At 40.5% G+C, this 16,803-nt stretch overlaps 1 protein-coding gene across 11 annotated transcripts in view; it reads left to right on the top strand.

Annotated features, from left to right (window-relative positions):
• tmem176 (transmembrane protein 176) overlaps positions 1-16,803 on the top strand; it is a 276,282-nt gene that overhangs the window by 24,444 nt on the left and 235,035 nt on the right. For 9 of the 11 annotated variants that reach the window (XR_011086845.1, XR_011086846.1, XM_068650701.1 and 6 more), the window contains 2 exons: positions 12,266-12,376; positions 13,931-13,987. Coding sequence is in view for 9 of the 11 variants with exons in the window: in XM_068650701.1 (XP_068506802.1) it covers positions 12,266-12,376; positions 13,931-13,987 (168 nt within the window). In the remaining 2 variants the exon portion in view is untranslated. Of the gene's footprint in view, positions 1-7,962; positions 8,070-12,265; positions 12,377-13,930; positions 13,988-16,803 lie in introns of all 11 variants that reach the window. The other 2 variants (XM_068650704.1, XM_068650699.1) reach the window with 2 other exon arrangements.

Below are 16,803 nucleotides of genomic sequence, written 5' to 3' on the forward strand. Positions count from 1 at the left end.
AAAAAAAATCAGTGTCTACGTGCAATACAACTGTTTTGCTTTTATTTTGAAAGGTGTTGCACTTCCGTGTAGCGTACGTGTATGTGAGCTGTGCGTGAAGGTGAACAGTGCGAAGTAATGCTGCCCTCGAAATGTGTGCTGACCCTCAGAAAAGAAAAGTTGACAAGGAGTGCCGTGTTTTCAACAAAACATGGACTGCCAAGTATTTCTTTACAGAAATGAAAGGTAAAGCCGCGTGCCTGATTTGTGGTACACAGATCGCTGTGTTTAAAGAATATAATTTGAGTTGTCACTACACGACCAAGCATGAGAAAAAATACATCTGTCTGATAAACAGCGTGCAACAGAGGCTGATGCATTGCAAGCAAAACTGCAAGCCCAACAAGGACTTATGTTCAAGCTTCACACCCAGAGATGCAGCGGCTTTGTCATTTGAGGAAAAGTTAAAAAAGTTAAGAATAAATTGTACTGATTAATGATTGTTTTTTTATTTGACCTATACACCACAATTTCACATAGCTTAATATAAATACAATAATAAACAGAATAATTGTATTCTTCTAGTTACCAGTACCAGCTATTTAAAATAAATAATTTTGTGCATTTTACAATGGAAGAAAATTGAGCAGGTTTAAGTTATCGTAGGTGTGGCCCTCTGACACAACTCAGGTTTTTCATGTGGCCCCTTGTAAAAATTAATTGCCCACCCCTGATCTAAAGAAACACGACGTTACAGACAGATGACAAAAAACACAAGATATTATATACGTCAGCTTAACTACGGAAATTAGTTAATATAGCCACAGTGTTTGAACACTTAAACAGAGACATAAAGACAGAGAGCAGTTCTGTCTAACTGCATAGTCTGTCAACATAGGCAGCCGTGTGATTACGCAATCCTCAGAGGAGGCTAGACAGGAAGTTGGCTCATCCTACCAAATCGTCTTCGGTTTTAAAATACCGATAAGCGATTTTGGTTCAAAATGATACAAAACTATTGAAATTAAAAGGAAAATGACTTTATAATAGAAGATAAAAGGAAGGAAAGCAGAAATATAGTTCTATTTAAAAAAAATGTATAAAGGAATGGTAGATATCCCATGATTACACTCTAGAGCGCGAAAACTCATTTTCTCAAGTTGTTGTTAGAGATTACAAATATTGAGTAAGAGTAAGAAATAATTGTAGTTGTTGAAACCGATTGGTATGATTGGCCCATACTCAAATATTCTGACAGGTATTTACTAAATAAATTATGAATATCTTAGAATTATAATTAGATTGTCAAATACTAATTTATTTTGTCAAACAAGCTTAATAATGGAGGTAAATATAAGGCAAAAATAACTATCTAATTTTTCAACATTTATTTTGATATATCCAACTCAAATTATCTGCTTTGTGATTTTTTTGAGATTTTATTAAGTCAATATACTTTTTTAATACTATTGTGATATATACTGAGGCCCTGAATGACTTTTTAGAGTGATGGAAGCTTGAAATGCAGCACAGATATCCACAAGCTGTGAGACTTTCTTTAGCTCCTCACATCTAAGTGCAGCAGCAATCATATCTGAGAATGTGCTGATTGACCCCTGTTTAACTGTTTGCTTTATTGTCTACTTGAATTCAGCGTATTGACTGTTAATGGCATTCATAAACTGTGGGTGGTGGAGAATTGCCTCATACTTCTTTGCTAGTGTGGCAATGTCTGCCAATCCATAGTCAAAACTGATGTTTGAGCTCAATGCTTCAATGTCAAGTGCAGACCACTCCTTTAATTAATCCTCTGGAAAACGAGCATCCATGTGATCACAGAGTTTATTAATGAAATGAATAATCTCACCAGTATTTCTGCCATCAGCTGATGACGTCCCCATTGCTTCTTTGACACGGTCACTCCACTGTACATCCTTCTCCTTCAAGTATTAGGAACGCAACTTCTCAATTTTTGCTCTAGAAATGCAGTGTCCTTCCTTCACAGTCAGGTTGCATCTTTGTAAAGTGAGGCAGAGTTGTGCCAGCTCACCCAAAACATCTCCCAGAGCAGTGAAAGTAACCTTGAACTTTGAATCACTCAGCTTTTTGTAGCAATACTTTGCCACTGGATCTCTGTTTTCAGTGAATTCTCTTTTGCAGAATTCTTCAAACAGTGTACATCCAATCTCACTGATCGAAATGCAGTGTCCTTCCATCACAGTCAGGTTGCATCTTTGTAAAGTGAGGCAGAGTTGTGCCAGCTCACCCAAAACATCTCCCAGAGCAGTGAAAGTAACCTTGAACTTTGAATCACTCAGCTTTTTGTAGCAATACTTTGCCACTGGATCTCTGTTTTCAGTGAATTCTCTTTTGCAGAATTCTTCAAACAGTGTACATCCAATCTCACTGATCGAGTTCACAAATTCAAAGGCATAGTCCAACTTCCATTCAGTCCATATTTTTCCCTAATTAAAGAAGAGGGTCCAATCTTTCATCTGGTACCACTCGTGTATATATAGCCATAGCACACAATATTCTGTAGGCCTAACAAAATGAGTGAAACTGCTCGAAATCGGCTGGGATTTTATAGGTTATTTTTTCTGCGAAAGCTTGTGTTGGAGCCAATTTAGTTTCCTTAGCTTAAATTCTTATTTTTGTTTAAGATTCGCTGGCCTTGGGCCATGCACTTTTATTTGACAAAGCCTTTGGTCACCTGATCAGTCACCTGATCAGGGAAATAGGCTGCTCCCACTTGGTAGTCAGTCTCAGTTAGACAAAGAAGGAAGATAGTAGTGACATAGTTTTTTACCGCTAAAAGGCCGCTTCAAACTACTTCAAGTCTGCTCCAAGCTTGTCATTTTTGGAACTTGAAACTTGGAATTTAGAAACAAACTTTAGTTTACTTCTTAGAACCCTTTATGTTGAAATCTTAGTTCAAGGGTGTCAAACTCCAGTCCTCGGGGGCCACATTCCTACATGTTTTCCAAGTTTCCCTCGTTGAACACACAAGTCAAGTCAAGTCAAGATTTGTATAGCCCTAAATCACAAACAGTCTCAAAGGGCTTCACATAGCCAAAATTGACAATTATTCTCAAAGCATCCCCTGATCTTAAGCTCCCAAAAGGGCAAGGAAAAACTCAAAAAAACCCTGCCAGGGGAAAATGAGAAACCTTGAGAAGGGACCACAGATGGAAGGATCCCCCTTTCAGGATCACCAGGTTGTAATGGATGCAGAGAGGGCACAAGTAATACATAATATGAAAATCAATGAAAAAATGGATGTCGGAGGTGCCCTCGATTGTCCTGGCAGTGTCTTCAAGGAGGTTGAGCTGCAGTTTCTTCATCTTGAATTGGTCCCCGAGAATCCAGCTAGCCGCTATCAGCTTTTGAGCCACCTAACCCCCTCCCCAGCCAGGGAGGGGGTGGGCAGAGAGAGCAAAACAAACTCCGGCCAAATCGGCCACTACAAGTTAGTTAAAGGCCATCTCATAGAAATGTGTCTTTAAACGTGTCTTAAATGTTTCTACTGAGGTAGTAGTTCTAATATCCATTGGTAGGGCATTCCAAAGCTCTGGAGCCTGAATAGAGAATGCTCTAGAACCTGCAGACATTTTCTTAGCCCTCGGTGTAACTAAAAGACTAGCGTTTTGCGAACGAAGGTTACGAGACGGAACATAAGGAACGACTAGATCGACGAGATATGAAGGCGCTAAGCCATGAAGCCGTGATTTATAGGTTAGTAGAAGAACCTTGAAGTCTCATCTTAAATGGACCGGGAGCCAATGTAATTTGGCTAATATTGGGGTAATGTGATCAAATTTTCTTGACCGTGAGAGCAGCCTCGCAGCGGCATTTTGCACTAACTGTAGACTTTTGATGCTGGACTTAGGAAGACCAGAGAATAATACATTACAGTAGTCCAGGCGCGACGTGACGAACGCATGTATAATGGTTTCCGCATCCCCGGTCGAGAGGATAGGACGAATCTTAGCAATATTACGAAGGTGAAAAAACGCAATCCTGGTTATATTCTTAATGTGTTTTTGAAAGGGGAGCGTTTGGTCAAATATTACCCCGAGATTAGTTACCGTATTACTCTGAGTGATAGTACGGTTATCTATAGTTATAGTGGTTTCCTTAAATAAGTGTTGATAAGTAGGACCAATTATCAACATCTCAGTTTTATCTGGGTTAAGACGAAGGAAGTTGAGAGACATCCATTGCTTGATCTCCGCAAGGCACGCCTCGAGATTACAACAGTCCCGTGGATCTGTCATCGATAACGTCATATATAATTGGGTGTCATCCGCGTAGCATTGAAAACTAATATTATATTTACGTATTATGTCCCCAAGCGGAATCATATAAATATTAAATAAAATCGGTCCGAGTACCAATCCCTGTGGGACACCACACGTAACATTATAGAGCTCAGAGGACGTATTGCCATGGACCACTCGGTGTGTCCTGTCTGATAGATAGGAATTGAACCAGTTGAGTGCTGACCCTGAGATACCAACACAACTTTTAAGACGCCCTAATAAAATATCGAAGTCTACAGTGTCAAAGGCAGCACTAAGATCGAGTAGTAACAATACAGACGACGTATTTGAATCCATAGCTATGAGGAGATCATTAGTCACTTTAGCAAGTGCTGTCTCTGTGGAATGATTAGCTCTAAAACCAGACTGAATAAAGTCATATCGATTATTAGTGACCATGTAATCAATAAGCTGCTGCGCTACTACTTTTTCAAGAAGTTTTGCTATGAATCGGAGGTTTGAAACTGGCCTATAATTACTGAGACAGTCCGGGTCAAGATTTGCTCGCTTAAGTAGCGGTTTAATAATAGCGGATTTAAAGGCTGTTGGCACTATCCCAGAGGAAACAGACAGATTGATTATATTTAAGACGGACGGTCCTAAAATTGGAAATAATTCTTTAAGTAGTTTGGCTGGAAGCGGGTCGAGTAAACATGTTGTTTGTTTAGCCGCACTAACCAATTTTGTAAGCATTTCAAGGGACACGCTTTTAAAATTTGAGAGGGTTATTGCATGATCCCCAGCGCTAGTAACCGGCGGAGCGATTGGAATGGTATTCTTGATCTCGTCCCTAATGGACTCAATCTTTTGAGCAAAAAAATTAATAAACTCGTCAGCTGAGTGGAAGGAGCTATCGGGGGTCGGCTGGCGCAGAGTTAGCTTTGCCACTGTATCAAATAGGTATTTAGGATTGTTTTTATTGAGATTAATGACTTGCGAAAAATAACGAGTTTTTGCTAAAATAAGCGCATCTTTATATTTCAGGAGGCTGTCCTTCCATGCCTGATGGAAAACCTCAACTTTGGTTAAACGCCATCTGCGCTCATGCTTTCTACATAATTGTTTAAGCGTACGTGTTTCATCTGTGAACCACGGAGTTGGCCATCTACGGCGAGTTTTCAGACGTAGCGGTGCCACAGAGTCGATGGCTTTTAATAATGTCACATTGAATTCATTTGTAAGATTATCAATAGAGCCGCTGTATGCGGGAAACATGGCGGTTGCCGGTGACAGTAACTCAGATAGCGCAGTTGTAGTCGTGGAGTTAAAATTACGGCTGCTAAAATTCTGATTGCTCTCTTGTCTTTGACAAGGAACTAAAATTTAAAATTATTAAGAAATGATCAGACAGAACAGTAGTGTATGGCAGCACTGCTATATTTGAGGTTGCTAGTCCCCGGGATAATACCAGATCTAAGGTATTTCCATTCTTATGCGTTGCTGCCTGTACGGCTTGCGTAAAACCAAACGTATCGATTAAAGTTTGAAATGCCGAAGTCAGTGGTTCTGACGGTGAATTCATGTGGATGTTGAAATCACCCATGATAACTATATTATCTGCATTTGTCACTAGATCAGCCACAAATTCTGAAAATTCATCCAGAAAGCCAGAGTAAGCCCCGGGTGGATGGTAAATAACAGCAAGATAGAATGACGGTAAAGCAGTGGATCGCACAATGAGAACTGCAAATGTTTTAAATACGTGAATTGAGCGAGGCCTAAATCTAAGCTCAGAATTTGAGATGAGGGCGACACCCCCACCCTTTTTTCGAGGACGTGCCACATGCGAGCTCACAAAATTTGGAGGCGAGGCCTCGTTAAGTGGCAGCAGTTCATTAGGTTTTAACCAGGTCTCGCAAAGACCAAAAACGTTTAGATTATGTTCCGTGATAAGGTCATTAACGAGAACTGCTTTCGTATGAAGCGATCTAATATTCATATAACCGAGTTTAAGTGTAATCGGTCGATCAGGGTGCGTATCTATCGAAGGATTTTTAAACGGGATGCGAGTAAAATTGTGTTCTCTAGGCCTAACATCACCTCTCAAAAGTTTATTAGCGCGGTGGGATGAAACGACCGTGGGAATTTGATGATGAATATGTGTTACACATGTGAAGTTATCTAAAACAGGCACCGTTTCATCAGTAAGACCGGTCGGGACGGAGTAATTGGATTTGTCTACTACCCCAGTAGAAAGTGTGTTTATGTGTACTGCAGTTAAACTGTCGCACTCTAGTCTACACGAGGAGCTATGTGTATGCTGAAAGTCTAGCCTAGCGCTAGTTAACTTTAACTTAACAGACTCCAAACCCATCCTCACAGGTGGTCTAATCACCTGTGCCCTGGGCTGCTCTAAAGTGACCTGTCATGAGTGGCTCAAACAGTAATCTATATTCCTAGAAAGAGTGAAGGCGCCTTCACGGTTAGGGTGAAGGCCGTCCTTCCTCAGCAGGCCCCAGAAGGAGGACCAGTTATCTATAAAATACAGTCCCTGCTTTTTACAGAACCCAGCCATCCATCGATTAAGGGAGACTAATCTACTAAACCTCTCATCAGTGCCTCTCCCAGGCAGGGGGCCAGAGACAAATACTCGATGCCGACTCATCTTTCTGGCAAGATCACAAGTCCTCGCTATGTTTTTCTTTGTGATCTCTGATTGTCTCATCCTAACATCATTGGAGCCGACGTGTATCACTATGTCGGAGTAGCTAGTGTTGGTGGAACTACGCTGTTGACTAGGCCTATTGCGAGTCAGCTCCCTAAGATTAGCTTCTATGTCGGGTGCTCTGCCCCCAGGAATACACATTACCGTGGCTGGATTTTTAAGCATAATGTTTCGGGTAATGGAGTCGCCTAGGACCAAAGTGCGAGGGCCAGTAGACCGAGATGACTTTGGACGGCTATGCGTCTTACCTGGCTCATCGCAATTAGCAAGCCACTTGGGGCTAATGGTAACCGGGCTAGCGGGCTGACTACAGCCCGCGTCTGTGTCCGCCGCAACTATTGTTATCGCACTATTCTGCTCTAACTGGCGGACACGTCCGTCTAGCAGAGACAACCTATCTAAGAGAAGGGTGCAGTTGGTGCACGAAGCCGTACAAACCTCTTGGTCCGCTGCCATACTTTGTGTCCGAAGAGCGACGATCGATCTCACCTGATTCAAATGATCAGTTCATCCTCACGTTCTGCAGGGGCCTGATAATTTAATCGGGTGTGTTTAACGAGGGAAACTTGGAAAACATGTAGGAATGCGGACCCCGAGGACTGGAGTTTGAGACCCCTGCCTTAGTTGGATTACAAACAATTTGGATTTGCACCTGTGTGCCACCTGTTTGCCTGCCTGCCATTCCCCCTCCCCCCTTTCCTTGCTTGGCCTACCACCTTTGCCTGCCTGCCATTGCCTCTCTCCCTCAGCCTGCATGCCTGCTTGCCTCCATTTGGACATTCTACCTCCATCTTCAAAAGGGTATGAGCAACAGCTGTACACAGTGTTTTAAGATAAGCGTGTGACAAGAACTATGCAACATCTAACCTTTGAAATTTAAACTGAGCTGAAACTGACACTTACAGCTTGGCATTCAAAGAGTTAAGTGTAATGCTTCTAAATGGCCATCAAGGGTCTATGGAATTTGATACAAACTCAAATTTGAATTGTCCTCAGGTAACCTCCCTGGTTTAGCTTGGTTAAAGTTCATCTTGAACTGCTAGTTCCAGTTTCTGAGGAGGACGTTTGAGGGGATTTTTGAGCTTCTAGACATCTAGCTTCGGGTGAGTCACTATCAATGCTCACAAATGTGCTTTTCCTTGGACAAGCACACGTCTGTTGGTTATGTAAGGTTAGTCAACTCTTGTGCAGTGAAATAAAATTGACCACAAAACACATTATTTAGGCCAGGAAATGGCACACTCTTTGAAGTGTATATTTTTTTACTTTCAATCACTCAAATTATTCAGTGGCATGAGACCTATCCATACCTATTTATTATTCATTTATTTGTTTGGATTTGCTACCCTCTACGGGCAATAAAAGCAATATTGTGCCATGAGCACAAATAATTGTGATGCACTGCATATTGCCTTACACGTAGTGTGCGCAAAAATGTACTATCTCAAATGTGCAGGGATGACAGGCATGTTCGTGACTGTACATTCTTGCGCATGATTGCATACCAAGACACAACAGTAGTAGAAAAGGCAGCTCTCCTGGAACGTGCTGCTGGGCTTAAGAAAAAACACGCTCTTGAGCTGCAAAGGATGCAACTGCAAGGTGAAATAGACCGTTCCGAGCCAATTCTGTGCATGCAAACTCACTCTACAAGAACATACATCGTCATATGTAAAATTGTGAGTTGTCTTCTGGCTCCACCTGCTGGATAAAAGCTGTTAACACTCCCACACTTGAATGTTGAACATTGCCACGGAAGAGATTCGTTTGGTAATGGTGGGAAATACACTTATAAACATGTGGTTTACAGTGCATCATGAATTATGATTTTGAATGGTAGTCAGTTTTGCCAACATTTAGCAAAATACCAAAGGAAGGGTAAAAATATTAAATCAATGGACTATTAAGAATATCTAACTTAGAAATGACAGCATGGTGCCATTTTGACTATTGACATATTCTTAAAATCGGTGTGAAATTTCAGCTCTTTAGTGTTTTTTTTCCCAATGTTTGGCCTTTGATGAAACATCTTATATGTGTAAAATGTCCAGAAAATTGACAAATACTGCACAAGGGTTAGCCCTTGTGATGACTGACTTAATACCAGACTGACGCTCTTAAGCTGAGGTAGTAAAAACACAGAAAAACCTTCCAGCTTACAAAACGTCCGTCTACTTGTGTTACCATGTTACGGCAGACTTGAAACAGACAGCTGATCAGCACTGTCCTTATATCTCGTCCATGGTAGATGAGAAAAAGTCCCGGAAATAATGTCCAAAAAGCGAATGAAAATGAACGAAAAGGATGAAAGGATGGCTATTGTTTACAATACAGTGTGATGACTGTAAAAGCACATAGGCACCCGTGGCATCATGTGTCATTGCGCATGTGTGGAAGTTGAGCTGGTATATTGCATCTCGTGGATGTGTTCATTACTGAAAAAGCCCCACATTAAAGCTTGCTCTTAAAAAGATTCATTGTCCAGCCTCTTAACTATAACATACAGTTGCTCTCTTTTTATTCGGTTGATATCGCATGAACTCAACTCTTCAGCGTGAACCCCCATGCTCTTGTGCTTTCACTGGTGCAGCTTTGCAGCAATTGTATACAAATACAGGAGCTCTCTTTTTATGCGGTCATTACCGCGTGACCTCAACTCTTCAGTATGAACTCCCGTGAACTTGTGGTCGCACGGGTGCAGCTTTCCGGAAGCGTGCCGCATACGACTGCAGTTTAAAACCTTCTAAGCAACAACGCCAACTAACGTTGATTTCCGAAGCTTTGTCCAAGTACCAAGGCAACATTTACCCAACATTTTGCGTAGAAAAACTAATATGACGAGTAACAAGGCAGTCGACTTCCAGAATTCCACTGGATCTGTATGTGGTCAGATGTTGCCATTTAATGGTTATGACTGAGGACAGACAAAATGATGATCTAACTCAATTAATATGGCGCCGCTTGCACGCCTACTGGTGCTTATTGACATAAATAAATGTTACATAAAAACAGGTATAATCTTACTCTTCTGTCATATTTGCATGTATGTTTCTGACTGGAGATCAATTATTGCAATTTCTGGACTATAAACCGCACCAGCTAAAATTAAAGGAAAATCCTGTTTTGTTCATATATAAACCACACTGGACTATAAGCCACACGTGATTAATGTTTAATTTCTATATATAAGACAATATGCACAAATTATACAATATCATCAAAATCATGAAAAATCCATAGATAAGCCACACTAGACTATAAACCATAAGGTTCAAAATAGTAGCGTCTGATAATGAGGAAAATGTATTTTTTGATATTTTTTGATATTTTTTGATTTTTTGATTTTTTAATACACAACCTAAAAGAATATGCAATTGTGTGTTTACAGTATAAACATAGAGAGGATACCAGTAATGGTGTATTACCGTTTTGGCCCGAATATAAGATGATGTTTTTTGCATTGAAATAAGACTGAAAAAGTGGGGGTCGTCTTATACATTCCTAGACATTCGCAACGCTAGAGAGCGCCAGATACCTTCAAAGTGAATGCTGAACTTGACTCCCCAGACCAAAGCAAACCCGTCACGAAGAAGAAAAATAGCGGAAGCACGAAGAAAAACTGAATAAATATAGCAGTAGCACGAAGAAGAAAAATAAAAAATAGCGATAAGAAAGAAAAGACAAGAAAATAAGAGAAGAGATAACAAAATGTAGAAACATAGCGACAATCTTGAGAAAAGTGCGTCGAAGATCGGCCAGGTTAACCGGCAGCTGAGGAGAAGTTATGACGCAAACTTCAAGATGATAGTGATAAATGAGGCAGAGTCTTCAAACAATTGCCAAGCGGCTGTGAAATATGTTGTCACGGAGTGCAATGTACGGAGATGGAGAGCTAAAGAAGATCGCCTAAAAAAATGCTCAGTCAGAGAAAAGCTTTCCGTGGTCCTCAGAGCGTCCGCTTTCAAGAGCTCGACAGGAGGGTGTGCGCGTATGTGGACGAGAAACGAAAGGACGGGATGCCCATCAGCAGAGCTGTCATTCAGCTCAAGGCCATGGAAATAGCCAAAGAGCTAAACACCGCTGACTTTAAAGCAAGCCTCGGCTGGTGTAAAATAATGATGCGGCGTAACAGACTAACGCTGCGACGCAGAACAAGTCTAGCACAGTGCCTGCCCTCTAACTTTGAAGATAATCTGTTGTCTTTTCAGTGCTATGTGATCAATTTAAGGAAAAAGCACTCTTACCCACTGGATCAGATTGGCAATGCTGATCAGACACCTGTGTTTTTTGACATGCCAACACCTGTCACTGTACACAAGAAAGGTGAGAAATCTGTTATTATAAAATCCACTGGAAATGAGAAGAGCCGCGTTACCGTCATGTTAGTCTGCCTAGCAGACGGAACCAAACTCCCTCTGTATGTGGTTTTAAAACGTAAGACAGTACCTAAGGAGGCGATGCCAGATGGCATTATTGTACGTGCCCAGGAAAAGGGCTGGATGGAGACCGAACTTGTAGTAGACTGGCTCAAGGTTGTGTGGGGCAGACGGCATGGGGGACTCAGAAAAAAGAGGAACATGCTGATTTTGGATGCATTTCGTGGACACCTGTCTGATCCAGTCAAAAAACAAGTGAAGGCGATGAACGGCGACTTAGTGATCATTCTGGAGGGGATGACAAGTCAGCTGCAGGTGTTGGATGTTGTGGTCAACAAACCATTCAAAGACAATCTGCGAAAGAATTAAACAGAGTGGCTCCTGTCTGGTGATCACGTACTCACACCAACAGGAAAGATTCGAAAGCCTCCTGTACGTTTGCTCTGTGAGTGGATCCTCCATGCATGGATTGCAGTTTCCCCAAAGAGCATCAACCACGGGTTTAAAAAATGTTGCATATTAAATGCCCTGGACGGCAGTGAGGATGACGTGCTATGGGAGGAGCCAGCAGAGCCAGAGGATGGAAGTGAGGACAGTGACACTGAGCACAGCGAGGCAAAGGATGTTTGTGAGGAGTAATGTTCTGACATGACAGATCTCAGCTACTCTTAAGTTTAAACCAGTTTGCATTAATTCATTGCAATATTTTTTCTTATTCAGATTGTCATTTGTTTCAGATATACTGTAAATATTTCCTGTATAAAAATGAAATTTGGCGTTCAAGAATTATTTTTATTTTTTTTTCTCAAACTTCAGTCTTGAAAAGGGGGGTCGTCTTATAATCGGGGCCATCTTATATTCGGGCCAATACGGTATGTTTACTGTATTATGTTTACTGTATTGTGTTTTGTGCATGGTTATAGGTGAGTCAGGTGGTGCTGGGCCTGATGATCATGTCCTACGCTATTCCACTGCATTTTATAAACCACACTGAGGTGGTTTACCTGGGCGTGCCATGGTGGAGTGGCCTAGTGGTGAGTTTTTTTACTTGTGTTGCTCAAATACATCAGCATTCTGTATTATGGTATAATGACCTTGAAATAGCGGTAATGTTAGAATGATGGAATTATAAATGAAAAAAAGCAGAACGTTTAAACTTATAAATTGTATTGGACACCTAGCGCAACTCCTAATTTTTTTACGAAATGAGGAGAAAAATATTCACTTCTCTGACTGAGTCATAAAATAATATTAGTTTTTCTCTATTGGTTTGGCTCATTTCATGAAACAAAAATTACATTCTCTAAAGTCTAAGATTATTTGGCATAACACTCTTACAGTTCAGCACAATACCATAGCAAACCTGCAAAAGCACATATCTCTCCCAAAACTGTTCACCCATGCTTCAGACCTGATTCCATTTCCATGCGAACATTCAGTGCCACCCAAATGGCAAAGATCCTTCTCAATTGCCTAGACTCATTTCAACATTTTTTAGTACGTTTTGCAAAACGTACTAAATGATGGTTCAGCAAAACACCATGGTTCACCAGCAAAAGCTTATACGGACTCATCGTCAGTTACAGTTCTAATTATTCCACAGACCTAGAGCGCCCTCATGCGGTTTAGTGTGAAAATAACATGTGAATTGATATACAGGGTCCGGCAAAATTGTAGGTTTAATAAAATGCAAATAAATTAAAGAAACAAAAAGTTATTTTTTTTCATTTTCGATAAGTACACGTAATGCCATTTTTTGGTTCGTTTTGTTTTATTTCATTTTCGTTTCGTTTTTTTGAACAATGTTATTTTGGTCTTACCGCTGCCACATTTTCTGGAGCTCTGGCGGTGCGAGGTCGGCCGGTTGATTTTCGTTTCAATGCTGATCCTCTGGCTCTGAAGTTAGTAACCCATAACAAGACCGTGTTTAGAGCAGGTACGGGATCATGTCTACCAATTCTGAAGCGCAAACGGAACGCTCGTTGTGTTGCAGTTACATATTTGTTCTTGATTAACGTTTCCACAATGAAAGCACGCTGCTCACCGGTCCAATTCATGTTAGCAACTGAAACGAAACAAAATAACATTATTCGAAAAGAAAATGAAATGAAACGAAACAAAACAAAACAAAATGGCATTATATGTACTTTTCGAAAATAAACAAAAACTTTGTTTGTTTCTTTAATTTATTTGTATTTTACTAAACCTACAAATGTGTCATCATTTTGACGGACCCTGTACTACTAATAAGTAAGTAATGTGTTATTTATCAAGTAATAATGTGTTAATAATTTCACATATAAGACGCTCCTGAGTATTAGTCGCATCCCTGGCCGAGCTATAAAAAAATTGCGACTTATAGTCCGGAAAATACGGTACTTAGTCTGTCCGTGGTGTGAAACTGGAATAATACGGTGCATGTGATCTAACAATGCAAACACATTCACAGATTAAAAATGTTATTTAAACAAATGATTACAATATATGTAAAAGAGGACTTAAGATGACATTGGCGCTGTCCGTCTAGTGTAAACGTTTTAATATTTATTATTTTCCCTTGTGTGTGTGCGTGCGTTTGCCTGTATCAGTTTATAACAGCTGGAGTTGTTGCCATCATCTTGGACAAACACTGTACCACGAGGACTGTAAGTATGTATCTGTCACACACATAAATATATATATAAGCTGGCGTTGGCTGTTTAAATACATTTATTACTTTTTGTTTACTCATCTTTTTTTGAAAAAACACACACAGCTCAGTACAATATGCAACCAGGGTATTTCTTAAGACAGGCAGGCTTAAAAAAAAAGGGAACCAATGCAAGTAGTGGCACAGCCGTGGGGAAGTAAACTGTAAACTATTTGTTCATCAACACCACAAAACTATTGACATCCATTTAGCCAAACATTTTCACAAACCCAAACTAAAAAAAAAGGTTTTATAAGCAAATTCTTTTGTTCAGACAATACTTTTTTTTTTACCTGCTGACTGTTTCGACTGATTCTCTAGTCTTCCTCAGAGCCGTCATCTGACGTGCTGCTGACGTGTGATTTATCCATTGGCCGGCTCGGCAGACCTGTCAAGGTCCGCCGAACCATTTAGGACAGGGGTGTCCAAACTTTGAGCCAGGAGAGCCGCATTTGTTAAAGTGAAGGGGCCCGGGCCAATAGTTTTTTCGGAAATGTTTTAACTACCGTATTTTTCGCACCATAAATTCAATGAGGGTGGGCCTTATAATCCAGTGCGGATTATAAGGCCCACCCTCATTGAATTTTTTATTTTAGAAATTATTTCATATATAGGGCGCACCGGATTAAAAGGTGCATAAAATAGAAGCTATACTGCAACAAACTGAGGTTAACTAGGGTTGCGGTATGCATCCACTAGCCAATAACCAATGAGCCCTCTGTAAACAATCGCGTTTCTCAAACTATCTCCTATAAAATGATCGGAACTGACTAAAGTTCGATCTAACACATTGGCACTGCTTACTTATGTTTCCCTTCCATATCAATCCGTAAATTTATTCGAGACATTAACGGAGCAGCCTATTTTGAAATGAAATAGCCTCGTGCGTATAGCAGCTATCATTATAGCATTAGCCACCCGCAAACTCCCATGAGCCTCAGCTCGCAGACTCCCATGAGCCTCAGCAAAGTGTCGTGGCAGCCCCCTCTAAACAATCGCGTTTCTCAAACTGTCTCCTATAAAATGATCGGAACTGACTAAAGTTCGATCAAACACATTGGTACTGCTTACTTATGTTTCCCTTCCATATCGATCCGTAAATTTACTCGAAACATTAACGGAGCAGCCTATTTAGAAATGAAATAGCCTCGTGCGTATAGCAGCTATCATTACAGCATTAGCCACCCACAAACTCCCATGAGCCTCAGCTCGCAGACTCCCATGACCCCCAGCAAAGTATACGTAGACGGTATATTATAAAATAGTAGCTTCTCAAGTCACAGTTGGATTCGAGATGTCAATTCACAAAATATGTAACAGTCAAACTAATTACCGTTAGTATAGATCAATTGGTAAACACAATATTTATTTGATCCATAATATTTAAATGCTTTTTTTTGGTTTTGGTAAACCTCTCAGTAGTTGCTCAAGTGTTTTCTGTCTTAAGGATTTTAAAACATAGCTAGAGAATGTATCTGTTGAAAACTGTCATTCTAAAACATTGAAATATTTAATTTCCAAACACCTCTCCTCAGCGTCTCAGAAAAAAGATTCCTGCAAAATGATTCTTTCTTCTATCTTTTGTTTCTGTTCAAGCCTAATACAGAACTGTCCACTTCCAACTATATAAAGCAAAACTCGACATAGGTAATTAATTTGTCAAATACAAAACAATTATTTTCTGCCCACTCATCATGCAATGAAAGTTAATTCTCATCAACTGCTGCTTTAAGTTGGCCTCGCATCGTACGAGTATCCGTTGCGCAGCGGCACAGCGACTAACGGTCACCAGCAAATGTATTTTGTTGTCTCGATGACTTATGTTTGGTGTGTGGCCGAGAGTATTTCATTTATGGTTATTTAGTATAGCGGAACCGTTACGCGCAGTTAGTTATGTAATGTGTGCCGTCTACTCGTGTTGTGTGACGTCAGAAGTTGAGCGTTGACTTTCGTGCTGTATTTCTGTCTGTTGCAGAACCACACACCACACACACACACACACACACGCACGCACACGTGCACGCACACCCTACACACCCTTCACACGCTTCATACAATAATTACACACAAGAATCACATTCACACACCTAAAGACTCACCCATGTACACTACACACACTTTGGCAGGTTTATTTTACTGACATGTGTACTATAAAGTAAAGAAAAAAGACTCAGCAAACAGAAATCACAATGAGACAAGAATATTAATTTAAATGTTCGTGCGGAGTGCAGTACAGATAGCTTACATCAATCTCACTACACTCAATATCTGTATGCACTCCTACTCTTTTTATTTGGATTTGTCCTACCCACAATGTGAGACAAAAGCCCCTAAGGGAGGGGGTGGGGAAGCATGTGGGCTTTGTCCCGTAAGCAAAAATAAACACAAGGTGTTGCATACTTATATGGCAATGTCTGCAAAACAATTTAAGCAATCAGCATCTCTCTTTGTCTCTATGATAAAAACAGGAAACTTGACGTTTTCTTGCCGCTCCATCTGAGAGTGTAAAACTGTGGTCAGGCATGTTGTTTCTACGAATCGTCTCGGTAGACGTTCTCTTAGACGTTCTCTGCTTGCAGAGTTGCAAGCTGGTAGCTGACACAGCCGTCACCTCTCTCGTGACCCAGCTGTAACCTTTCTTTTCTGTAGCACAACATAAAAAACAGCAAAGCCAAACAGCAAGCATACGTATATTGCAGTAATATTGCAGTAAGCATTGATTAAAAAACGCATGATAACATATATATACATTTTTCTAACAATTCCCACCTG

The sequence above is a fragment of the Syngnathus scovelli genome, chromosome 5, assembly GCF_024217435.2.
Source record: "Syngnathus scovelli strain Florida chromosome 5, RoL_Ssco_1.2, whole genome shotgun sequence".
In the NCBI taxonomy this organism is placed as follows: domain Eukaryota; kingdom Metazoa; phylum Chordata; class Actinopteri; order Syngnathiformes; family Syngnathidae; genus Syngnathus; species Syngnathus scovelli.